At 41.0% G+C, this 26,670-nt stretch overlaps 1 protein-coding gene across 2 annotated transcripts; it reads right to left on the bottom strand.

Annotated features, from left to right (window-relative positions):
* Window positions 1-130: 130 nt before the first annotated feature.
* Window positions 131-25,900, bottom strand: ccdc186 (coiled-coil domain-containing protein 186). 2 transcript variants are annotated; one of them, XM_037082088.1, is made up of 16 exons: window positions 25,744-25,900; window positions 23,116-24,091; window positions 22,570-22,696; window positions 21,288-21,416; window positions 19,668-19,880; window positions 19,123-19,242; window positions 17,904-18,008; window positions 17,045-17,143; window positions 15,635-15,721; window positions 15,397-15,539; window positions 13,766-14,021; window positions 13,195-13,384; window positions 11,212-11,310; window positions 10,740-10,968; window positions 4,423-4,642; window positions 131-2,200 (listed from the first exon to the last, which is right to left on the bottom strand). In XM_037082088.1, the coding sequence occupies exons 2-16, from the start codon at window positions 24,036-24,038 to the stop codon at window positions 2,117-2,119; spliced, it is 3,024 nt and encodes a 1,007-aa protein (XP_036937983.1). In that variant the 5' UTR covers window positions 24,039-24,091; window positions 25,744-25,900; the 3' UTR covers window positions 131-2,116. The 2 variants fall into 2 exon arrangements, with proteins under 2 accessions (XP_036937983.1, XP_036937984.1); XM_037082089.1 differs by having other exon boundaries at window positions 11,230-11,310.
* Window positions 25,901-26,670: the final 770 nt, after the last annotated feature.

Below are 26,670 nucleotides of genomic sequence, written 5' to 3'. Positions count from 1 at the left end.
TATTGTTGAATCAAACTCTACTCATTACCCTTCATCCTCTGTGTGTGTTTGTGTGCCAACAGACTCTGGTCTAAATGCAAATCCCGTTTAGCACTCTGAGGAGGGACGAGCTTCACGGTCAACCTGTTAAAGCCTGTAAGCCCCCCGACAGCTTGAAGCATGTATAACACAAGAGCTCGAGAGGGCAGGGGAAAAAAACACAAAAAACAAAAAGGCACACACGCAGCCATGCACGCGCCCGCACACACACACACACACACACACACACACACACACACACACACACACGATTTGGACACTTGAGCATGTAGCACGTACACAAGCGTAAAACCAGACAGTGTTTCTGGCGCACGGAAGAAGAAAAAAAGTAAATCAATGCAAGGAACAGATTGCACTTCGTCCCTGGATGTATCTCTGTAGGTTTCCATTGGCCTTCCTGAGCTACAGCTACAGATCTCCTCGTCCTCCTCCTTCTTCTTCTTATTATTCTCCTACACATGATTTGCTGCTACGGACTCAGTGACACTACAGAGACAACAAAAATACAAAAAGAAGGGTGTGATAGGAACGCCTCGACATTTTTGATCTTCCCAGTTCGTACTGCGCACAGAGCGGAGAACGTCGCCACAAGCTGTGAGCGTGTCTGCTGTTTGAACTGAGAGGCGCTAATGAAGCACTGAAACATGAACATCTTTAGACTCTCATGTCTCATTGAAGGGATAGTACGGATTTTTTAAAGTGGGGCTGTATGAATCATTGAATGACCAACTTAGGTGCAACATATTAACTACCTACTTACTTAAAAGGAGCGTTACGTTACTTCTTCTCTTTTCAAACAAAGAGACAGAGATGGATTCGCAGTTTGCAGGAGCTAAAAAATGTGTTTCTCAAGACATTTTATGCATGTTTTTCAAGAGTTGTGCTGGACAACCCTGATGTGCAAACAGTAGCCTAGATTGCATCTTTATCAAACAATGTGATGCACTGTTTCTCAAAAAAAACGGCATCTGTTATAGGAAATACTGACTATGGATGCGTAACTCTGACACCATATCTAAAAGCCCGAAATATCCCTTTAAAAGAAGTAGTTGTTGCAGCAGAAGCACATTACAGTGAAGGAAAGGCAAAAATGTTGAAGGTGCTCATTATCTTAAATTAAGAGTGAAGACCCAATATTTTAACAAAAGTTTTGTGATAATGATACTAAATAAAAAATAAGAGATACTAAAATAACATTTTAATCTTAAGCCAACAAAAAAAAATAGAATAAATTAACAATCACAATCAAAAATGGCTAAAGACCAGCTCTACATTTCGACCTTCTCATGATATTACATTTGTCGTAGATTTTCTTCACTTTGACACAGCTCAACACGGTGCCGTTTTCTGCACGAGAAACACTGCAAAGTTGTGCAGAGCAAAAGTATGATGCGCAGGTGGCGTGTGACGTCCCTGCGAGCCGGGGCTGATTTTCACTTTTCCTGCCGTGTAGTGGTGCTGGAGGAGCAGCCGTTCCGAAATACATTTGGCTTATTGGCAGACGGGAGGGGACAAGTAGACAGAGAGAGAGAGAGAGAGAGTGCATGCTGGGCATTAATCATCTCATCTCAGTTGCTGTACGGCGGAAAAGAGCTGCGAGTCAAATCACAACAGTCCATTTTTTTATAGAATGAGCTAATTGGCATATCAGTCTTTTCTTGACAGGTAGAATTTGCTATACATTCACAATTATGGCATCTTCAGTTTATCGGTATACAAGGCAGTCAGAGTTTTCCAGGCTTGATGCAACCTGCCCGAAGAGTTTTTTTTTTCCCATTTTGACAAGGCTCGGGGGGAGAAGGACATCAGCTGGAGGAGGATTTGTTGCGTCTGAGGAGGAGACAGAGGTGTTGCTATGTGGATGGAATGATGTCGGTTCAAGTAAGTTCAGACAAAATGCGGCGAAAAGTTCAAGAGGTCCTCCATAAAGCAGCCCGAGGTGCTACTGGCACTTAACAACTTTCAGTTTAATCCTTTATGTATATCTCACAAGAATGAGGGGGTTTTGCTGTTTCCTTCAAAAGAACATTGGGCCGGAGATTCCTCGAGTTCTTTTCTCAGTCCTTCATTTCTCGCGTCACTTCGCCCTGACTCCGTCGTTGGGACCTCGCTGCTGTTTTATGAGCCTCTCGATCTCGGCCCCCAGCGTCTGCAGATTCTCCTGTTGAAGAGAGCGAATACTTTTTACGTCTCCAATTCAACGCTTAGGTCATTGTAATAAAAAGGCAAAAAAAGCTGAGTTTGCCTTTCTGTCACCTTCAACGTCTCCAACAAGCCACAAAACACGGAGCAGCAGAAGGCAACGCATCATAAACCTCATCACAAAACAGGAGTGTAACAGCTTGTACTTTACCACTGAAGACCATGTTTTAGTGGATGTAAGTGGGTGTTTTTTCCCCATTGTGAAAAGTGTATAAATGTGGAGCCTTTATTTGGCTTTGTCCCAGTGTTTTTTGTTGCACTGTACCCGTGTTTATTGTTCTTATATCATTACTTCCTGCCAATCACCTTTCATCCACTGAAAGAAAAGAAAATACTCCCGCGTTACTTGGTATTCATCGTCTCACTTAGGCCAACACGCAGGATGTCTTTAAGATAAGTCTGACACAATATAATATAAAGACAATAGCGAGAACAGAGACTTCGCCTTGCTCGTGTGGGCGCGTTAGAAGATGACGCTCTGGGAGCAGTGTGGAAGCAGTTTTTTTTCACCCACTGTATTTGACATGGACTCAAGACGCTTCTGACACTTTGCATTATAGAAAAATCACTACATAAAGTATGAACAGACATAGAGAAAACAGGTTGTAACTAACTGGAATTAATTCTTCCTGAAGTAAACATGTCAACTAATATAAAAGTAAGATTGATCTACATTAAATCTAATGGACCAGCAAGTAATTTGCGAGCAGAAGTACAGCGCAAATTGATTTTCATCGCACAAACTTAAAGCTGCATTAATCAGAGTGTTTTAATAAATGACAGATCAATTAGAGAGGCAGAACTTTTATGTTTGACTCCCACGCAGTAATTAAATGTTAGTAGATACAGAGTAAGTAAATCAAGTGTAAACATACCTAGACAATGTGGAACCAGTGGGACAGTGTGCTGAATTTATACACACTTTAGCTGGGTAGTTAATGTAAACTTTCAACAAGGGAAATCTGGGAAATGTGCATACTGGCGCTACATTGTCTTGTGGGTACAGTGCATCATGTGGTCAAAACACATCTCGAGACAGGCTGCTGTTGTAAACAGAGACTCGAGATGAGAAACGGATTCATTCATGTGACACTAATGATTAAGTAAAGTGGTTCAGTTAGCTGAAATCCTAATTCAATTGAATGGTCAACAGACTGTCAGGTGTAGAAGCTGGACTAAGCTCTCACACAAAAGCCTTAAATAGTGTGAATAGAGGCTTAAATCTGTGACTACAAGACGGAACAACACATCTCAGTAACAGTGGGCTGCAGCCTCCTCACTCTGCAGAAGTGTCAGTGATGCAGGCTTTGAATTAGACCACGATTTCCAACATTTTACCGCCACACTGATTTGTACAATATGACCAGAATTCTTAAGGTAGCTCCAAAAACACAGGGGGGCAGCGTATCACCAGAGCAGCTAACATCTGCTGCTGTTTGCTAGCTATCCTTGACTTTGGCTAGCCACTGTAAACTAACTGGCTTAGAGTAGACCAGAACTGGAACTTGGATCACAGGGGGAGTTTGTTTTGGTGACTTATGTTTAGATTATGTTGCGTTTGAATTAAGTGTGTTTTTACGATGAGATGCTGAGGCAGTCAAGCTCGTCTTAGTTTGGCAAAAGACAGAAACTTGAAATCACAAGGTGCCTGTTTGTATTTTCTATGTTTTAATAATAGGAATAGAAGTATGAGTGTTTAATTTCTTGACCGTTTATTTTGTTAATTTATTTAGGGAACACATATCTGCCAGATGAAAATATTCAGCTACCAGACTATCATTTGCCATTACAAAAACTAGACTAGTTATAAAGAAATAGTCAATCTTCTTGCTGATGGTCTCACTCACATTGTTATTGAACTCATATTGTTTCATAACCAGATAAAAATTCCTTGCAGAGCGTTCAGCTCACACCAAAGCTTTCTGTATTTGGATTTGATTGAACTGAACATGAGGTTGGCAGTGCTTTAATAGTCAAGTCACATCAGGCTGTGTGGCTCCAAAAAGGTGGAGCATATCACCGACGCAGCCAATTAATTATCCACTCTGGTCAACTGAGCTCCAACAATTACACACCCCCTGCAAATTAAGAGGCTCAGAAGAAAACTGCACAGATCATCAATATTACTAACACATGTAAATCAGGAGTATGGGGTATGATGCCTGCTGATGAAGACCTCACCTTCAGGGTAATGTTCTTCAGCAGCGTGTCCTCCAACACAGCCTGCAGCTTCCTGTTAATCTCCAGCGACAGGTCCAGGGTCAGCCCGCTGTCCGCCGGATGAGAAGTGTAGAGCGAAGCCATGATGCCTCCCCGCCGGCTCAGGTGGGCCTTGTTAATGTCTGAAGCCTCTGAAGAGAGGGCCCCTGTTTCCTCTCTTAGCACATAGCTCTGGATAATTCTGCGTGGAGAGAAAGGGAAAGGAAATTAGTCAAACGCTGCATTGCAAAAAGCAGGAAGAAGTGCGGAGTGAACGCGTGGCCTCGGCTGGAGACTGTTGAGCAGAGAAAATGGAGAAAGTAGGATTCATAAGAGGGAGCACGGAGAGCTCCTACAGAACAATAAAACTGCTTCCAGCAGAGAAAGCAGCGGACGTCTCTAGAATAGTAAGTCCAGTGGAATGGCTTGATCTCACGTGTGCTGGATACATTCAGTCATTGCGCCAGTCGGAGAAGAGAAGGTAATGAAAACGGCAGCGTTAGAATCGGCTGCCAGAGTTAAATTAATCAACTACCTGCCTGTGTGTGTGTGTGAAAGTGAGATAAATCTTCATGTTCATAATCCATTTTCATCTCAACAACAATACGGTGCCGAGGTTAGGCTCTCTTTGTTTGTTTGTTTAAGAGTGAAGGAGGGAAAAGAATGAATTTGCTTAAAAGCTCCAAACTTCCCGTGGTTTTTTGTTTTGTTTTTTTTTTTCCCTGAGAACAGCGACGTGCAGGTGTGTTTCTATATAGATGAAAACAGACCCAGAGAGAGCCGACACTGTGATTCAAGCTCATTACTGCCTCCTACGTTATTATCTTTTTTCGGTAATATGCCACCAAAGGGAAAAACATGATGCAAAGATGGTTGCCGAAATGAATGTGTGAAGCTCATAACATTTTTTCTGTCACTCCAGGCAACACATATAAAATCAAACACAGAGGGTTGGAACTTGGATTCGCTGTGTGGGAGGGTGAAGAGGGTTGTGTAAGGTCCTACAGAAAAGGTCAACAACCACCTGTACAAGTGTTGAGATGGGTAATCAATATTTTTGATATACCTCAAGAACTAACCTGAAACAGAGGGATATTTTGAAGGTGGGTGGCTGCAGGACGAGCTCCACCCAGTTAAAAGATTGTGTTTCTCTTCAAAAGGCTATCAAGAAGATGAATAAGGTGTGGACTCACTGGACGAGAACACCTAAGGTTGCAATTTCTACTTCTACAACAACAACTACTGCTGCTATCATGACTGATCACTATCCATCTATCAAAGAGTAAAACAAGAATTGAAACAACACCAGAAATAATAAATACCACAAATCAAAATCACTTGACAAGAGTATATGTACTACTTCCTTAAAGTATTATTTTGTTTTTTTAAAGATGGACCCTATTCTTACATAGTTTGGTGTCTAAACGACTGTTGACTACAAAAAGTTTTTGAAAGTGGTCAAGTAGATCGCCTAATCCAGCAGCCACGAAGACGGCTGCAATGGCTGCAACGTAATCCTCGGGGGGGCAAAGTGCATTTCAGATTAAGTCTATTAAAAGGTGCTTGTTTTTGCCAATGACAGGCTTAGATTGATATTTAAATTGTCTGAAACAGTTTTGGAAAGGATCCGACATTTTTGTTAAGATTAAGATTTTTTTGCATTTGACCTGTAAAAGCCATTGTAACTCCCTGTTCAAAGCCACCAGACTACCAGGCCACCAGTCATTCTATCTCACAGAGCATGGGAGCTGCACTGACTTGATTAGATAGTTTGACAGTGTAAATGTTTGACTTTGGCGGTGTAACTCGTTATTTGTCAGTAACATAATGTATGTGTATGTAGGCTCAGATAAAAGAACGAAAAAAACAAAACAAAACGTAATAACCCTTAAAGGATCTCCCTTTCGGTGCTGTGACGGTCTTCAACAGAAATGCCCACTGTGTAACTTGTCCTGTTTAGGAAGGCATTTTATTGTTATGAAAGCAGTGTAGTCCGTTGGGAAATGTTTAACTATCATAGGGCTGGGTGATCAAACGATCTTGATCATTTTCAAGGTAACAATGATGCATGTATGAATAAACTATTTACAGAATCCTGACCTTTGACCTTATGTCAAATCAATTCCTTCACAGATTAGTTCGCCATTGTCTCTGCATCTTCTTTCTGATGTCCAACTCTGTCACAGGTACACATTTGGTTGAATTTCACTGCAGCAAAGGAAAGCAAGCTCTCCACAAAATCACTTCCAAAATGAATAAATTGTTTACAGTATTCTGACCTTTGACCTTATGTCAAATCAATTCTTTTATAGGCTGTAAAAAGAAGTAACGTTTTTATTTTATTTTCTTTGATCAATATTTAGTTCAGTATACTACCTCTAACATGTTTGAGACAATGAGTCAATTTGTTGACATATGTATAATTTTATTTATTCAGTGTTTAACATAAAGCCATTTGGTTGGTGGGTTGGTTCTGTTGAATGCTTGTCACCTATTCATGCTGGCAATAAATAATTCTATTTTATGAACCATAATTAACCATCTGGTTTGTTTTGGTTTCTTTCCTGAGAAGAATAGTCTTAAAAATAAATTCAACATTATGATTAATATTATTATTATTATTATTATTATCATCAACATCAAGCAACATACAAAAAAACATATTGTCATATGGCCATATCACCCAGCCCCAATTACTATACATTATACCATTTGTTATTATTTATCATAATTTATTTTAGGGTTATTGGTTCAACATCAGATACTATTGTACGATAATCATTGCACATCTGCTAACGCTGAGTGAAACAGATGTAGGGAGGGTTGAAAACATGCCAGTGAACTCAGTTTTCAGAATAGACCATGCATTGATGGTGGTGGCCATTACCAACATAAAATGGCTGAATTGTGTTGCATGCAGCAGCCTGAGACAGTTGAGTCTAACCCCCTCAAAAACGTGAAAGCATTCGCCAGGATCTTTGTACAGTGAATGTGTTTTTGTTGCCGTGTATGCAATAAAAGCTAACAAAGCAAATAAAGGGCTGGTGCAATAGAATTGAGAGGATACAGAAGCTATGCAAGCACTAAAAAGAAGCCACCATCATAAATCATCCTCATCTACACACCCACACACACACACCCACACAACACCTGGGCTTGCACAGACACAAAATGAGACTTACCTCTGACTAGACTTGCAAGGGTCCATATTTGGACCCCAGTTCCATCGCGACAGTGTTAGTAAAAAAACAAAAAAGTGACAGAAATTAAGGGTGTGGCCACATGGTCGTGCTGAGTAGCACGCAGAGGTCGACGAGGGAGGCAGGGGTGTGAGCGACGGTGACGATGACTTAATTTTGAATTTGTGAATAATTTGTCCTTTTGTTCCCAGTGGAGAGAGTGTAAGCTATGAGGGCAGCAAGGCAAGCATGCATGAAGCAAAGGTGCAGTGTAAAGGTGCAGTGTAGCAGTGCAGCTCTCGGATGTGTCGTGTCGGAATACAATGTTAGTTCTTAAAAGGTGCCCAAAAAGTGGGGAGATGGAAAGAGAAGATGCAGAGAAAGAAAGATACGTCTGTGGTCTGGAAAACCTGTCAGTAGTCGAAGCCGTGTTTCAACTTAATCCCACTTTAAAAAGATAAGTATCAGTTTCATGTTGAAGGCTGGCTGTTGCTCAGTACATTTATATACTTGTGATAAAATCTTAAGACATCTAAATATATCCTTATCAAACATCACAGGCACTGGCTTGAATCAAAAGCATCAAGAAACCCATAAATCCCACGTAACCTTGAAAGGATCAATTAAAATATCTACATCTCAACGCTCAGCAGCTGTGGATCCATAATAACCTACATCAGAGCTGTCAAAACACCTCCTGAACAGAAGTCCTCTACCTGCTTCGTATCGCCGTCATTTTAATTCAAGTCATGTAAAATGACCATTTAGACTTAATGGTCATATTAAGCAGGTGTTGGTATTGAAGGACAGACATCACTGCCCTTGCCGTCGTTCCTGCATGTTTTAGCTCATTTACTACAAATTACATACACTGTATGAACATTACAGCCAATGACCCCTCTTTGACTTCTTCTTACCACGTGAATACGCCGCTTGAACACAGTTCATCCATAATGACCCAGAATGAATGATGATGTAATGGTTCCCTTAAGAGCCTAATTTTTAGCTTTGACCTGTGGTTAGCGCTGTACATTAAAGAGTCTGTGATTGGATGTTTCTCACCAAGATGCAGCCTGAGACTTTCACCCTTACACTTAATGACTCTATATTCTTTAGAAAAACAGAGGGTGTACTATTCCCAAACTGTAGGAAATTAGCTAAAGGAAGCAAAAATGTTGCTATGATCATACACAGCAAATAGGTATGGATCTGGTAAGATATAGCACACATTAGCCTATTGAATTTCGTCCCGCTATGTTGCTGCCTCCACATCTCTTCCTCTCACTTTATCACCTGCTTCGGGCATACAGTTATTTCGTCAGTGATCACCAGGCTGCCCTTGAGGGAAAGGAACAGAAAAGGCAAACGGGACAAATTCACATCCTCATTCTGGGTAGTGCAACACCCTCCCGCTTAGCTGAGATTTTATAGCGCTAAATTTAGAACGGCAACCGTGGGATTCGTCCTCGATCTTAACTCTTGAATGTAGGTTGAGGCTAATGCATTCAATCTGAATGTACGGCTGCGAAATAATTGAGGAATGGAATGATCCACACGGAATCGTCCGAGAGATCATCTGGCAACAAGAGGTGACGTGATACTTAAACTTTAAATGAACTGTTTAAGGTAGTCTGAGGAATTTTAACATTCATTGTCCCACAGTCCATGTGAAGGACTAACCTATACATAAAAGTGATGATGCGATTAATATCGCTCCGATGTCCTTCACACATTCTCTTATGTTTAGGTGGTGACCATGAAAATAGATGGGCCATCATTAAGGAGCCATACTGATGCCTTCTTTTCCCCTACCGATAGGCTCGACTATAAATAGCTCCTGACTGAAGTTTGTCACGTATAAGGAGTTTAGTGCATGAGTTTGAATCTAAAGATGAGAGAGAGAGAGATGTAGAAAGCGGTAGGGGGCTATAAACTGTCTGTGTAAGCATATACTGTTTATCAAGGTCAGCTGAAGCGCCGGTGCACCAGGAAGTGAGGTATATGTGTGTCTACAGGTTTGGTTTAAATGGTCGGAAAATTGGTGTCAAACAGATGTATTTTTACACTTTAACACTTATGCAGGAAAACTCTTCTCACTCCTGTGCTACACTTAAGTGACTGCTAATGTTATCACACAGATTGTGATAGATTGTACCTGCAGAGGTAACAACGTAATATTACTTGAACTTCATTAAGGTAACGGACAAGCGGTGGTGGAGCATTCAGAATCTGCCCTGAAGCATTTTCCTCTCATTACGCTTGGATCTGGATGGATGTTTGATTCTGATTGGCTGCAGGGTGTCATTCAACCTGTGGAACTAACTGTCTACCATTCTAAAGAAATGTGCGAAATCATGTATCTAATACAAATATATAATTGAAAACAGTAGTATTGTCCTTCAGTGCATCATCTTGTGAATAAAACAGGATGGTGCCTGCAAGCTCCAAAAAATAGTCTACACCATCCTTTCATCTCACAACCTATTTGGTATTCAACTGGCTACTTCAGGGTGTGGCAGACAGTACACATGGACTATCATTGTCTGTCAATATTTTGACAATGATATGGCTAGTTACTTAGCTAACTGTATTGTTGAACATACTGTCACATTATGTCTACATCACGCAATGTTACTAACTTTGCATCTAACTAGCATAACATTAGCTTTCTGGCTAAAAGCTGTGCCATTGGTTGAACGAGTTGACCAGACATACTGCCTGTTGTCACGTTGAATGTATAAGGTTCATCCTACTGGAGTAGAGAACAGTGTTTCCACTGCATGCGAAAGGAATGGGATTGTGATGACCATTCAAAGTATTAGTCAAAGCCCTCAGGTGCTGCCACGGAAATGATAATATTGCTTGTGAGAAACTTTAAGTTCTGATCGCACTGTGTTGATAGGAAACAGCTCCTTTTAATATAACTGCTGTAGGGTCTGAGACACTTCCTAGCCTTCCCAGACCTAAACCGTCCATCAGTATTGTTTGAGCACATTATACTTCCATCATCTGCACCAGTTTCATCTGGACATCCTCTGTGTTCTATGGTCAAAAAAAGTTTGCCATTATTCTCGCCATCTCTCTTTCTCTGCTCCTTGCGCTCTGGTCCATGCCACTCACTTGGTCTTTTTCCGGATCTCCTCCACCAGTTGCTTGATGTGATCCTCCATGAACTCGATTTTTTCTTGCTTGCGAGCCAGCGCCTTTTGCAGGCGGACAATTCGATCAACGAGCACAGTTTTGTCGACCTCTGGGAAGCTGTCCACGACCACCACCGACGGACCCGACTGGCTCTCTGGTGACCGCTCTTCAACACCACTGCTACCACCATGGCGTGCATTCAAGGAGCCTGGCGAGTGGAGTGGAGATTAACTTTAGAGAACCGTTTATATATGTGATTTTGGTCATGTGTTGTACAGATAGTAAGAATGTATTGTTCATAAACAACAGAAAAAACGGTCTATGTATCATCTTTTGTAAATAAAGAATACCTTTATTAGCAACATTTATTCTAAAATAAAGAGAAAAACATAAGAATATTGAAAAAAACTTTTTTTTTTCTAATTTACCTCTATGTGTGTTAAATACTAACCAAATCCAGCAGTAGTACCTGAGGAACTTGAGCGACTGCCCATACTGCTGGCATCCCGGTCACATCCTCCGTTCTCAACCTGCTCCAGTTTCTTACGGGCTGCAGAAGTAGAGAAAGGAAAGAAATGTCAGCTGTTTAATGCTGCCTGAACACACAAATTTTTGTCAAAAAACAGATCACTGCTTGTCTGACCAACAGTCAAAATATTCAGTTCAATCGTATTATCAAAGACAATTAAGGAAAACTTTGTTTAAATGATTAGTTGAGGAATCGATTTTGGAATCTATAATGTGCAGTGACTTTATGTGAGCAAAGTAAGTGGAAAATGCACAAAAAGCACAAGAAAAGTCAAAGCTAAGCATCATCGCTTGATAGAACTTGCTGATTTTTCCTCAGTGAAGGTGTCCACCTAAATAAATGTAAGGTAGCTTGCTTCTAAAGCAGAGTGCACACTCAGCAAACCTTCCATGCATAAACAAAGGCTTAAAATGACTGTTCTGAAGTTTAACTGCGATGCTGATGAATGATCAGAGGCTCTCCTAATGAAATGTCAACTAAATGTGAAAGGCTTGTGCTTACAAGATAATGGTGCTCAACTTCATGCTTTAAGGTTATTTTGTGTGCCCAGAGAACCAATTAAGGGAGACTGGCTCACTCTATTAAGCATAATCCTAGCATGAGAAGAACATAAGCTCTCTATACACCGCACCTATCTGTGCACTCCCATCTCCCTTGTTTCAAATCAACCTGCAATTTCTTCTCTTAATCCAAGTGTGTGACATTTAATCCTGGGTAGGGGCGGTCTCAGTCTGAGTCGAGCCATTCTATATTAAAGATAAGATATCACAGCAATGCAAAATTAGATAATGGACACAGTGGCCAATTTGGCGGGGCTGGAAATGATACAGCGCTTTTAACCTTTAAATAAAATCCTATCTCCATTAATTGTGACACAAGGTAGTTTCTATTTCAATACGAAACTGACTGGGGTGGATGACGACTTCACTGGATTACATAAAACAGCTGTGTTGTCTGTAGTGGTAATATTTGTTGTTTAGGTGTAATGTAGCAGACTATCACAAAAACATATTTAAGTTATATTTGAATTTCTTTTTTTTTTTTATAAATATGGTTTCAAGAACAATACCTTCCACTCAAATTGTAAGCTTATTTGCAAGAGAATATATTCTTATAATAACTGTGCTAATTATTAATTCCCTAACCCCATGCTCTTTCATTTGCTTCTATCTGAACAATGTCTCTTGTTTTTTATGACTCACTCTGTAATATTGAGTGTTTTGTCAGAGTAATTGTTATGTGGGATGCTTTAAATCTGCGCTGTCGGTGCACAGAGAGCTGTTTCCTCTACTAATCTGCTCCATGCTGGACTGTTACAGAGTGTGAATTGTACTTTTGTGATGAAGCTCTACGTTGCGCGAGACGTCCAACCAACAGTAGTTCATGCAATGAATTTTGCGCTGCTTAAAAATGTCTCCACACGGCTGACCGGAATGTGGCCGGGGGATCTGCGAGCTCAGGTTAATTAGCCGTCTTGCAGAAATCAAACTAACCTGGCACACGTGTGCGGTAGGGGCGGGGCAGGGGAGAACTGAGGTTTGGGAAGACAGAATGAGTTTCTGAACCGAAGTCCTTTGAACCGAGTTTTTCGGTTTCAGTTCAGAACCGTTAAACCCCTAGTATGCAGTTTCAAAAAACTCATGAAGTTCATCTTTATAATATCAATGAGGTAAATACACCAACTTAGAAATAGTTATTTGATATATTTCCATATAAATAAGCTGTCCTTTGGGAGAATAAGGTCCCCAAAACATTGTTCGAAGCTAGAAAAATGGTTACCAAGAAGGGCCCTGCTACTATAAACACAGTACAAGAGTAAAAAATCGTGTTGTCCTTTGAGCAGTTTGTTTATACAGTCACCATGAGGGAGCTACAGAAAAAAAAACTGTGATGTTGCTTCCTCACCTTGCGTGAGTTGTTTTGTCAGGTCCTTGATGTTGGCAGCTTGTTTCCTTTTCTGAGTCACCAGCTCGTCCCTCAGCTCTTCAACTCTGGTTTTCAGTTGAGCCACTTCTGTCTGCAGTGCTGCCCGCTCCTCCTGCAGGCCCTGCACCTCCTGCTGCCTCAGCATCTCTTCCTGTTTCAGCTGCCGAGACTGCAAAAAAATGTGAGTAATAATGCAATAAATGCCTGGATAGAGAGGTAATGTGACTATGTCTGCTTGTTCCAGACATAAAATTGACAGTCTAGCAACCTCTAATTGAATTACAAAAATATTGCACAAGCATGTTTTTCTGAATGTTAAGCCAGAAAATATCACTATTCAAGGACACTGTATGTTCTTGGGCAGACAGCTCAGCAGTTATGAGGATGCCAGACACACAAATCACTGTCTCTATAGTACAACATTTAAACTGAGACTGACAACAACAAGGCATGTCTACATAATTGTAATGAATTGTATTCTGCCATCGATTTCAGTCATGTATCACTTATACATCTCACTCTATCCCTCTCTGCTATCAGGGATCCAGACCTTTTCATCTAGCTGCCCGCTGGTTTCCTCCAGGGTCCCTTGGAGCTCTGTGAAGCTGCTGGAGATCTGATCCAGCTGAGACTGTAATGCGTTGCTCTCATACTGGAGCTGGGCATTCTTGCTGCTCAGCTTCTCAGTGAAACCCAGCAGCTCAGCTTCGCGCTCCCTGCTGCCTTGTACATCACGCTGGAGGTCAGCCATCTGGCCAGTCAGACCATCCACTTCCTCTCGAAGAGACGTAATCTCCTGTTTATCACTGCGTGAACAAAAAATGATTGCCAAGGTGTTAATAAAGACTCACATTAAAATGGGCGGACAATCAAGAGCTTCCCTTTTTGTGTATGCATGTGAAATATCAGTATTAGGGACATGATAATTTATGAGAAGAATGTGAAAAAAAGGAAAATATACTTAATAAGCCAGAAACGAGACAAGAATTATTAGGTGATAATGCTTGAAAAATGTTGGCTTCAAACTGTTTACTTTGATTTACAAGAAAACAAAAGTTACTTATAGATCAAGTCAGGATGAAGGTCACAATGTTCACTGGTAGTAAAGTCATCAATGGACATCAAAAACTCTGATGGTATCAAATCATTTTTTCTTGACAGCAACTAAAATTTTTGGTGCAAGCAGTGAAAAAAAAACTCCCTTCTGCTCGAAATGACAGCCAGAAAAAAAGAAAGTAGAGAAGCTCTTTGAATCACTTTGGGCTGGTGCCACCTACTCATGGCACAGAAAGCAGCATTTCAATAAGTGGAAAAGTTTCTCTATCAAGTCATCTGCACATGGCCGGCAGAGACACATAGCTACAGAGGGACCCGAGTCCCTTCTTGCCCTGTGTGCTATATCTGTCACTGGCCTAAAAAGAAATAAAAAAAGGACAAGAACTGTATAAAATCCTGTGCAGTTCTGTCAGAACCAATTATGTTTGAATGGTGATACAAGAAGATGAGTCAAGAACTGAAACTGGACTGCAAGATAACCTAAATGTGCAGCTGAAAATTCAAAACCTGAATGCTTCCAGAGATGTGCTTGTGTCACGTAATGATATCTCCTTTTAGTACTTTACTAATATCAAAGATTTTATCTTTTTTCCCCAGCAGCAAGTCCCAATGCGAAAGTGTCTTTCCTAGTAGCAGTAGTAGTAGCATAGTAATAGTAGCATTTTAACATTTAAACAGCAAATAACATCTTTATATATCAAATTAAAAACAAATCTGAGACGTATCCCTGCATTGTGAAGTGCAACCCATCATTTAAAAATACACTTGTATTTGCCTACTTAAGCAGCCAATTATGTCATTTGATAGCTCTACTTTCAATTCATGCAGCCTTTCCAAATGTGCTGGGGTTACTGGAGGAGCCAATCATAATTCCCTGCAGGATATAGAGCATATACTTGCTTTAGCTTTAAGACCTGCATTAACAATGTCATAGCTCACAAAATTGACAGCAAGCAACAATGACAAAAAAAATGTCAGAGTAGCTATTATAGCTTAAAAGGTAGCCTAACTTTTTCTGAATTTTGGGATTTTGATTTCAGAGATGTTGACATCAACAAGCCTGAAATTCATCCAGGTGTTATGCTTGAGCTTGTCCTTTCAGTCAGTGTGAGTGTGTGTTCGTACCGTTCCTGCTGCTCCTGGAGCGCAGTGATCTCTTCCATTTTCTCTCTCTGGCGCCCGATCTCAGCTTTCTGCCGGTTGATGATCTCCCTGTACTTGCTCAGCTCGTCCTCCCAGCGTGGTCGCTCGTCCTCCAGACACTTTAACTGCAGGACAACACAGAGGCACGTATTAAACTGAGGCTGACCCGCTGATGTCATGTACACACACAGACACCGAAGCACTTATCTGCGTGACAAACCTTGGTGCGTAGAGTAATGAGCTCATCCATGGCTTCCTTGTAACTCCTTTTCAGGTCTTCCAGCTCCTTGGCTTTCACTCGGTGCACCTGCCAGATATAAAAAGTTCTATATCAGATATTTATCCACAGTTATATGAGATGTACGTTTCCAAACCTTTGAATCTTCTACCAGTTCATTTCAATAGTTTTACCAAACAACGACAACCTCAGTCATACTAAATTGAACATTTTTTTTTCTCTTTACATACATATTTCCTGACAATCCAACTGTGGCATTCATTAATGTTATTTTGCTTATGCACCCATTAAGCATGTGAAAGCAACACTTAATAATGTTTCATCTCATCTTTTAAACAAAGCCATTAATGGTTCAAATCCCACTTAACTTTTCCGGGAAGCTATTAGTTGCTTTTGGTATCCAAGACAACGTGGCAGTAATGGAGATGCTGGCAAATTTACTGTCTCCATCTTCCCTTCCCTTCCTATGCTAATTACCACAGTAATGGAAACTCTACTGTTTTGTTTGCATTATTTATGACTGAGCGACATCATAACTCGAGCATAACACACATACTAAAATAAACACAGGCTTGAACTCATTAATCCACCAGCAGGGAAGTGATATCTGCTAAAAACGAGGTCCTGTCCTATATCAGTCAGTAACCATCAGTGACAAGCCTTTAACATACTGTACATCAGCGCTGGAATTGTTTCTGAATTACAGGATGGTTAAAACCACAGAGTTGAAGTTCATCATGGTAATCTTTTCTATGACCAAATGACAGACAGAAATGATTGACTGTGACTGACAAATGACTGACAGAAATCAAAAGTAGGTATTTTAGTTTTTTGATTTAAGATCATTTTAAGACCATTTAGTGCCTGATTATTTGTTAAATGGACATTTTCAGGACTTGTAAACACCTGGGATAAACGAACCCGCCAGTGGAAACTTGGCAAAAATGTGTGATTTCCTCCCCTGCTTCATGTTGATTATTTCTAGGCCATTTATTTTTAAAGCGTGATTCCCCCAGAATGGGGCAGAGAGAAAAACAGGCCATTGTGTTTGGATTGAGTCCATGTCTGCCCCTGTGTATACAGCCTATGTGCCAGTTTGTTGCTCATTCTGAAAAATAAAAATTTTTTTAACTGGCATTTGGACCATCAATAAAAGGGTGAATAATGGCCTGGCAGAATATGTCATTTAGAATCAAGGTAGATAAATGGAAACAATATTAACAGACAACCTGCAGCAAGCATGTAACAGCATATGTTTATGATAATGCTGCTCCAGTATTTTTAAGTGCCCAGTCACTGACCACTTCAAGCTTATGTGTACACATCAATAAGCTCTTGTGTACACATGTGTGCGTGAGAACCATTTTTGTGCGCGTGCACAGCGGTTGTCACCTCTAATTGGTCTGTTTGTTCCTGCTTGTGTTTCTCCAGCTCTCCTTTGGTCTCCCTCAGTTTAGCATCCAGCGCATTGGACTTGAGTTCCTCTGATTCCTGGAGGAGTGAAGGGTAAATGATACAAAAACAAGACGATAAGCTGGGCAGAAGAAAGAACACGATGGCTGAAACAACATTAAAACAGGGCAAGAAGCAGCAGTTTATGAATTGTAAGAGTAAAAAGAGTCAATATATAATTTCCCTGTTTGCAAAGATAATTTTGGTTTCAGTTCACGTCAACTCCTTTTCTGGTCTTTTTCACTATATTGTAAGTTGTGTCATATGTTGTTTTCTTTGGAAGCTACATGTCCAGTTATTTAGTTTGAAATCGTGTTCTGTAATAGGTCGGCACTGCTGCATGTGTGTGCTCTGAGAATGTGCTGCTGGTGAAAGAAGTAGCTCAAATTTCCCCCACAGAGAGAAAGCATCAGCAGCTCTTTACCACCATCATAAGGAATAAATGAAAACTGCCTTTCACCTAGATTAGAATCAATCATGTTCCAAGTCAAATTTAGCTAATTAAATTTAATCAAATAGTCTGTTCAATTTCTGCAAGAAAGGAAAAATTCAAATATTTCAGTCCATGTTTGCAGAAGTGATTGCAATCAGATTAGATCAATTTAATTCTTTGAGCTCTTGGTTGGTTCATTCAGAGATTAGGTGAACTGACAGTGGAACACAAAAAATCTCTATCTGTATCCATTCCATGCACACCAATCAAGATATACTCCATGTTTCTAAGAAACATACGTTTTCTATTTGCTCACACTCTCAGTCAAGGGCAAACTCAGACTTCTATGTGATAAATATCCCATACCTGGTATGTTCGGATCATGTCCTGGCAGTTCTTGCGGATCTGTTCAGTCTCTTCTTTGGCCTGGACCAACTTGGACGTGGTCTCCCTCAGTTTGTCTTTAGTTTCCTGCACACGGATATCAAGAACATGAACAAGGATTATCATGATTATCCTGTCCAACATACTTTAATACTTCTATCCTTTTAGGACTGTGCTACAGCGAGCAACAGATTTTTTGTTTTTTTCTTCAAGTATTTTTTTGGCCTTTTTTTATGGCTTTATTGGATAAGTCAGCTGAAGAGGTGACAGGAGAGGGGATGAGAAAGAAGGGGAGTGACATGCAGCAAAGGGACAGGAGTCGAACAAAGGTCTGCTGCAAGAAGCCTCGATACATGGGATGTCCGATCTACCAACCGCGCTAAGCGGCACCCCGCGAGAAACAGATTTTTAAAGTCACGCTCTGCACAACATAAAGATTCGTAGAAGACAAATTCACTCATCAACATACAGACAGAGTGATTTACCACACATATCAAATGCACAAACCACCACAAAGAAAACATTAGCTGCTCAGCTCCTATGGCCTCGAGCAATTACTGAGGTTTTGCTCTTCCCTCTGTTTCTAGCCGTGTATTTGCCTGGAGACAGTTAAAAAAGCGTTATTTCTATTTTTTAAAAATAGCAACAATGTTAATGACAACTTCCTTGCAGGATCATTACTGTACAATTTTCACCCCATTTCATTTCACCCCAAATCAAATCATGTCTTTCATGTAGCGGCTGCAGATAAAATGACTGAAAGGAACATTTTTTTATATCCTGGAAATACCCATCAGGCGCACATGTTTGACAATAAGCAGACACGGTGTCTAGAATAAATGAAGAGAACTTAAAAAAAAAAGACATTTCAAATAGGTACATACTTATATGGGCAATGTACTGTATATACACACTATACTGGAGCTGCAGCAACTTGATGTAAATTTCTAAAATATATTTAGTGCATCATTTGCTTAAAATTTGACTGCAGCATATTCAGGTTCACACCCATGTCTCAACTAGCATCTAAAGCACAGTGATATTATGAACAAGTAATTTAAATGTAGTGCTCTGTGGCTTTTAGTGACCAAACTAAAGAATACGGAGTGACTACCTCAAGTGTGAAATATTACATGTTGTTCAACTGCAGTTCTGCCTGATAAGCAACAGGTTCAACAACAATAAATTACAATTACAATACCTTGTGTGCATCTGCCTCACTCTTGAGTTTGTTCTGGGCCCATTTAACCTTGATAAGGTGCGAGTTGATCTCCTCCTTCAACTTTTCCACCTCCCGAGTCAACCTGCTGACCTCACCTTCCTGAGAGCACAGAGAGATGGATGCAGCAGGAACAACATCGGAGGCTAACAGGTCTTTAGGTGAGCTGAGGTACATATTAAATAACTCATCTTCATGTGTTTCTCCTGCTGATTCCAGAATATTTATGCAAAGCGCAAGTTTCGAGAGAGAGAACTTACAAGATTTGACTCAGACACAGACTAGCGAGGAACAAATTGTGTGCGACAAACTATGACATCTTGTCTCTGGCAAATTTAGCTAAATTTAAATCAAAATTCAAACGGATACATCAGAACAACGTTGCTGTGTCTTTCTACTCTGAAGAAAAACTTTGAAGCAGAATGCAAGACCTTGGTACCCAGAGCTGATACAGAGCACTTGTGTCCTTTCAAAAATAACAATGCTTTAACAAGGTACTTCCAGAAGCTGATCCAGAAATAATTTACCTTAGCATCATGCAGCTGCTGCAGCCGGCCTTTCTCCTGAGCCAGCTGGTTTCCACGGAGGGCTTGGCGGTCGACCTCCTTGGTGGCTTCCCTCAGCCTCTTCTCCAAACTCTCCTTATCCCGCCTCAGGTCGAGGGCCTCTTTCTCTCCACGCACGTACTTCATCACCATGGCCTCCTTCTCTTGGCGCGCCTCATCACACTTCTTGTTCACCTGAGATGGTTGTTAATACAATGAGATTGATATAACTCAAAGCTACATTTTGCAACTTTTCCCCCTGAAAACACCAGATTCAAAGTCACTGCCAACTATATTGAGTTTTCTTTGTAGTTGGCGCCCACTTTACGTCTGTCAAATTGTTACAGACCTGGGGCTTGTATTTATGACAGACTGTTGCCCCCAGAAACTACGTGTGGGGGGGAACCAACAAGCTTCCACTTGACAGACGTATTACAAAGAAGGGTTTCACTGTACAGTAATAAATAAATAAGAAATATAGCAATAGTCCAATATTTTTCAGGTTTTAATCCTTTCCTCTAGCTGTGCTACACCTGCTATACTGACACCTTACCATCACCCTGGTGGTTCAGTCAGGTTTCTCTACTGGGGTCACACCGGTGTGTTCATTCCTCATGCCAACAAAACGCTTAAGTGCCATTTTTTGGCTTCTCAGTCCACAGTTTTATGCTCCCGTCTTCACCGTGTGCTATAACAAGTCTGACTTTTACGAGAGCAAGAGAAGGATGGACAAACTGTGTAGAGTGTTGCTGTACGTGAATTTATGTGCATCAGGCTACATAATGTTAAAAAATAAATGATCAGCCAGGTGGCACAGTGTCTAAAAAATGACAAATGTTTCAACCTCTGGGGCAACAGTCGATTAAGACTGGGTCACCATCTTAATAAAAGGGAGAAGGAAAGGGCTTTAAGGTGATGTCTGAGTGCAAAATGTACCATCGTATTGTTCGCTGAACAGTGAAATTAAAAATTGAGAAGTGTGACAAAACTGTAAGGAGAAAGTTATCCTAGGTGGTGTCAACCAGGAGTGCCAACCATCGGATGAAAAATGTGCTTTCCTGCACTATTCGCTTAAATGATTAAATCTGCAATAACAACGAGTTTGGTGAGCAAAAACCTTGACCGTTCAGCTGACAGTTTTGTGCAAACATCTCAAAAGATATACAGGGATACAGTGTCTTCACTAACTTCACTAATATTAGCCCTTTGAGCTTTGGCATGATCATTGTATGTGTTGTGGATGATAAAGAGTTCCATGTGATATGTGCTGGTTTTAAATGTCTTCATGTCTTCAACTGTCTGAGTTAGCAGCTGTCCATGTCTCTGACCACATGATCAGTAGTTTCAGCACATAACATATTGTATCCGATATTATCTCAAAAGTAACTGAAATCTACTATACATACATCAAAATAGAAATGTAATTAAATATAGTTTGAAAAAAACAAAAACAAACAATAATTGTCTTAAAGTAATAACACCATGAGTGAAGTGGCAAACTCAGCCTTAGTTCAGCGGAACAGCGCCAGACATGAAAATAAGGATCAGACCGAGGCAAAAAAAGTTGTATAACCAGCTCATCGCAAATACACTCAGTTATACCTGTTCCAGACGGAAGGCTGTTTCCTTTTGCATCTGCTGCAGGGCGGCCTTAGCTCCCTGGTCGTGGTGAATCAGTTTATCCCGTGACTCCTTCAGTTCTTTCAGCAGCTCCTCCACCCTGCCCTCCAACTGCAGAAACAAGGATTTTGCAGGGTAAGCAACTTGTTGAGCAACATTTAAGCCTGGACCTCACCTGGGTTAACCTGCTACACAGGATGAAACCTGAGACATGATTGTCATGGACAAAACAAATCTAAAAAGGAAGAGGAGGGAAGTTTAGCATCATTTTATACCTCAAATATGGATGCTTGTACAGTGAAATATGGCTGAATGATGCTGGAAAGATTTAGGAGAAAGCTTTAGGAGCGTTAATCAGTAATTTCTGGCTTAAATCTACAGTTGGGAAATAAATTAAGGGATCCAAGCATACATTGGGTGTATCTCATAAAATTCCCTCCTCCACCCTTTTGCTTGCACAATGCTTAAACAAACGGCGTTGCCTTGAAAGCATGAATCAAGTATAGCTCTTTCTATGGCAACAGTGATGCTGGTGTCCAATGAATAGAAAAGACCCAATGAATGGTTTTTGTGCTCTGGAGTCCTATGTACTGTAAATGGTGAGCTTAGCAAATCAAAGGTTAGGACACAGTGAGATATTTAAACAACACAAAAAATGAATGCAGCCATTCATTCACATGGAGCAGGCTTAATGCGAGTAATGAGAACTCTGTGTCCTTTTCTTCTCACCCACCACGCTGTTTTGTTTGACTTACTTAATTACCAGCTACACAGGGCTAGACCCCAGATTTAATTGAATCAGAGCATCACTGTGACCAGTGCTGCTACAAGCCATTTGTCCTCTGATTGTATGGTGTGTTTCGAAAAAAACTGGTCCTTGAAATATCATCATCTGTGCTCTGATAAGTGGAACTTTCTTCTGTCTTTGAGCTCTGACAGTCACGCACACTAAACATTATCCAACAAAAATTCAATATTTGCAAATATGCAGGTGCTATGGGATCACAGTTAGCAGAAGGCAATGTCCAGCATGGGCAAGAAGTCAGACAAAACATCACGGCATAGCACTTCCTTGTTGATGAAAAACACATGCTATAAAAGGCTTCCATTGTTTTCATGCATGACCAACAAGCCCATTATTTTAGGATAGGCTTGTTTTGGACCAAGGGAGAGATACAGACCACATCATCTGTGTTTGTGCTCCAAAACACTCCACGCCATATGACATGAACAAACTGAACAGACAATACAGAATGAAACAAACCTTTCTGATGGTGGCCATGTGCAGCTTCTCCATCTCTGCTTTCTTTTTCAGCTCGTCCCTCATGTTATCCTTCTCTGAACAAATGCCCAGAATTAGCTCCTGATGCCTCTTGTTCTCTTCGAGCAACCTATACACATAGATGAAATGTGCACATAAGAGCATTCAATACCAATTTAGGTCAAATCCATATAAAGTACTGCCGAACTTTAGACTGTTTATATGAAAGATGCAGGTTTTTCTGTGTCATTTAGCCAAACAGGGCAGTTGCATCACTGCAAAAAAACATGCTTTGATCCTAAAACAATACTCCTTTGTGTTAGCGTCAGACAGATTTAATGCAACTTAAGTGAAAGAAAAAGAAAAAACATAGCAATTAGCAAATAGGTCAATCCTTTGCTGAATTCCCTTATTAGAGTGGAATCCAAGCATTGTATCTATAGCTGTGTTTTACAATGTTTATCAGATTCTCCAGGCTGATACACCAGATACATAGACAATCAAATAACTGACACCACAGTACATCAACTGCAGAGAACAACGTTTTACCTCTGAATAGCTTTCTCCTGCTGTGCGTACTTGTATTGCACACACTTCTCAAAGACCATCATGCAGCCCTCTTTGTCTGTAGGGACCCCATTGACAGTTGGGCTCCCTTTCCTCTCACCGCCGCTTTCACCCTCAGGCAGCTGACAGGCCAGAAGCTCTGACTCCAGCTCATCCAGCAGTGACTCCTGTGACAGCGAGCGCTGGATCTGGGAAATGAGCTTTCGACTGCAATCAGTGTCATACGGACTCGACAAGGAATGAGAGGGGGCTGACATGTCGGTGCTGGTTTGCGGGCTGGAAGCCGGTGAGGAGCTGACGGTGTCAGAACTTGGGGTCGACGGGCCATTAGAGATCCCAGAGGTGGTTGTCGAGTCGGTAGGGGAGTTTTTAGAGGCGCTTTGGACGGATGATGGACTCTCGGCTGAACCACTATCTCCAGCAAGCGATGGCTCTGTGGAACCATTTTTAACCAAGATTGGTGGCTGCTCATTGCTGTTTGGAGTGGTGGCATGAGAATAGTTCGCTTCATCAAAAGTCAATAAGGTTTCTATTGTCCCTTCAAGAACAGAAGGAGAGCTTTCTACCACATCATCTAAAGTGGTGACTGGGTCTACCAAAGCTCCACCAGCCTCACTAAAGACTTCACTGCTACCACAGCCGGTATCAGCATCCAGCTCACTTCGCTCTTCATGTGCCTGACTGCACGATAGAGCTTCTGACTTTGACTCTGTGTCCATCTGAACATCTGCGGCAGTCTCGATTAATTCACTGTCAAGCTGTGCGTCACCTTTTGCCTGATTGCACTTGTCTGCCTCATCTGCACCGTTGTGTGAGATCTGTTCCTCCTTGTCTACGTTGGACGTGCTGTTGTGAAGCTGATTCACTGGCTCCGACGCAGATTCGACCTCTGATCCTTCCATCATGTGTGTATGTAAATCAGGACCAGGCTGTTGCGTGGTCCCTCTCTGGTTCAAATCTGGCAGACAGAAGAGGAAGCAGAGGAGAGAGGGAGACTGAGTGGGAGCAAAGACTGAACTGTTTTGGTTTTCTTCCAATGTGTGACAACAGCTGTGAACCGCCTCAAATTCCCGGATCTTACTAATGTGGCAGTGCTGTGCCTTTTGCAAGTTGTACTTTTCTGGTCCTTGTGTTGAGGCAGGAAATGACTCTGACAATCCAAACAATAAGCTTCACATTTGTATCTGTTGCCAAAAGGAATACGTAACTCAAAGGCATGCCCAGCAGACAAACCCAAATTTCTTTGACAGACACTAAGAGGTGTGGTGCTGTCAACACATGTGACGTAGTGACTCTTATGAGCATGTGGTGCTGAACGTCATCTAACATAGATAGGTATTCAAGATCATGAACCAGCCTCACCCCATTCATCATCAACCATGTCAGCAATCTTTTCGGAGTTCATGATAAAACACACTTCAGGGGATCTGAGTATCTTACTTCAGTTTTGATGAATGCAACTTTTGTAACCATGTCTAATTTGAAAGCAAAATGAAAATCAAACAGCACCTCTTAACGGCTGGAAGAACATTTGATTCCATTTTCACTTTTACTTTTAGACTGAGACTTTTATGTAGTAGTGCAATAATACTTATTTATATTGTCTTAGGGATATGGAGGGAAAAAATAACCATTTACTATGCTTAAGCTCACTAAAACTGTAAAAAGGTTAATAAACTAAGTAGCTCTGCCTTGATCTACAAAACATTAACTAGAACCTCACAAATCAAGCATTAAGAAGTTATGCAATATTTCCTTGGATGGAAAACATGCTCTGTCAGCATATATTGTGTTAACATTCACTAAGAGCTTGTTGCAAATAGCTGGAAGCCATGTAAACTTTACAACAGCTTCCTGGTTTATTGTCTTTGAAAGATAATATGTTATAGTAAAGTCCCCTTCCTCTGTTACACCATGTTTCCTGATCCAAAATCCCCCAGCCCCATTTGTAACACCATCTTCTCCATGCACATTAGAGTTGTCCCCTTTCTCTTCAAATATACAAATAGGGAGTCTTGCAGTACAACCTGAGAGCCCTGGTCTAAAGCTACACGCAACAACACCATCGGTTTTCTCAGGTTAAGTAGGGAAAAAACAGCATTTAGCACATGCAATGATGTTGATACTATCGTAACAGGTTTCGCCCTGTCAGAAGCACTTCACGTTATTGTCAGCAGCCAGCTTCCCTGAAACACACCCTTCAGGTGTCCATTCATAGGGTAATCATCAAGCAGCGGGCCGATGTGCCCTTTGTAACGTTATTTACCTCCGTTTAATCCACAGTTTCATTTAACGTTTAACCTCCCTACTTGTCTTTAGCTCGCTATCTATTTCACGTTAGTTAGCCACGCTAAGGCAGTGAGGAAAACACATTACCTAGCGTAACACGCAGCACACGCCGAGACAGAGCCAGCTATAGAAAGGGTGGTTCAAATGGATTTAACGCTAAAACTGCAGACTGACATATTGTGTGTGGAGGCACTGCTACCTTGAGCCAGCTAGCTAGCAGAGCTAACATTGATAAGAGAGACGCTCGCTACGAGTAACACAGCCCGCTAAAGCTAGCATGTAGCATACATGGCAGATACAAATGGTTATATCTTCACCCACCGAATGTGCGAACCCCATGGTGTAGTTCAACGCGGAGACAGTCGGGATAAGTAGGAACTTTGAGGTTTCTGCCTCACCAGCTGAGAGCCCCAACAAGTCACTTTGATATGACACATCAACAAATATGGCCACTGCGGGAGAAACGGCGAGCTGATACGAACCAATCGGAGCCCGGTGAGATGTGACGTTGGTCTGACGTTGACGCACGTCGGGAACATCCACCCCCACGATACAGCTTCCAGAAAATCAAATATTCTACACAAAAAACAAACGTGTACACACCATTAAACCACATAAAGTGGCAAACAGGTGTCCCACGCCATTAAGACATTAATAAATACTCTTGTACCGACTGACAGATCATTAGTAAGCTGGACATGATTGAAACTTGTTATAACTATAATTTCATCATAGTTAGAATTTGCTTATAAACACGCTGCTTTGGTGTAAAGAATTTTTTCCTTCATAAAAGGCAAACAAATATGTGTATTAATACAAGCAAAATCTGATCGTATAATAACCGAGCAAGATTGATTTTAAGACTAAAGCCCAGTTATTATGGGAGCCTTATTGAAAGCTGTTGTTGCTCAGTGTTCAGGTTGGCACCCAATAAGAATGACTTTGATACCCAGCCCTCAGCACACATTTAATCTTTTCAACGCTTTTGGTACTTCCATCATATCATTGTTTAATATATCATCAAGAATATAAATATGAATCCAGGTAGTACAGATTAACAGCTTTATTTTGGCTATTTATCACAATGCTTCATTGTCTTTTCAGCTATATTCCGTTTGTCACAGAAATGAATCCATCAGAAAATACAAAGATTTCAAAGAGCTGCTGATTTAAAGACTAACAGAATTACAGTGTCCGCATTGTTAAATGACCCAAAACAAGGTCAAAATTCAGAGTGAATTATTCCAT

This window comes from Acanthopagrus latus, chromosome 20 (genome assembly GCF_904848185.1).
Source record: "Acanthopagrus latus isolate v.2019 chromosome 20, fAcaLat1.1, whole genome shotgun sequence".
Classification (NCBI taxonomy): Eukaryota; Metazoa; Chordata; class Actinopteri; order Spariformes; family Sparidae; genus Acanthopagrus; species Acanthopagrus latus.
This window is presented reverse-complemented; position numbering and strand designations above follow the sequence as displayed.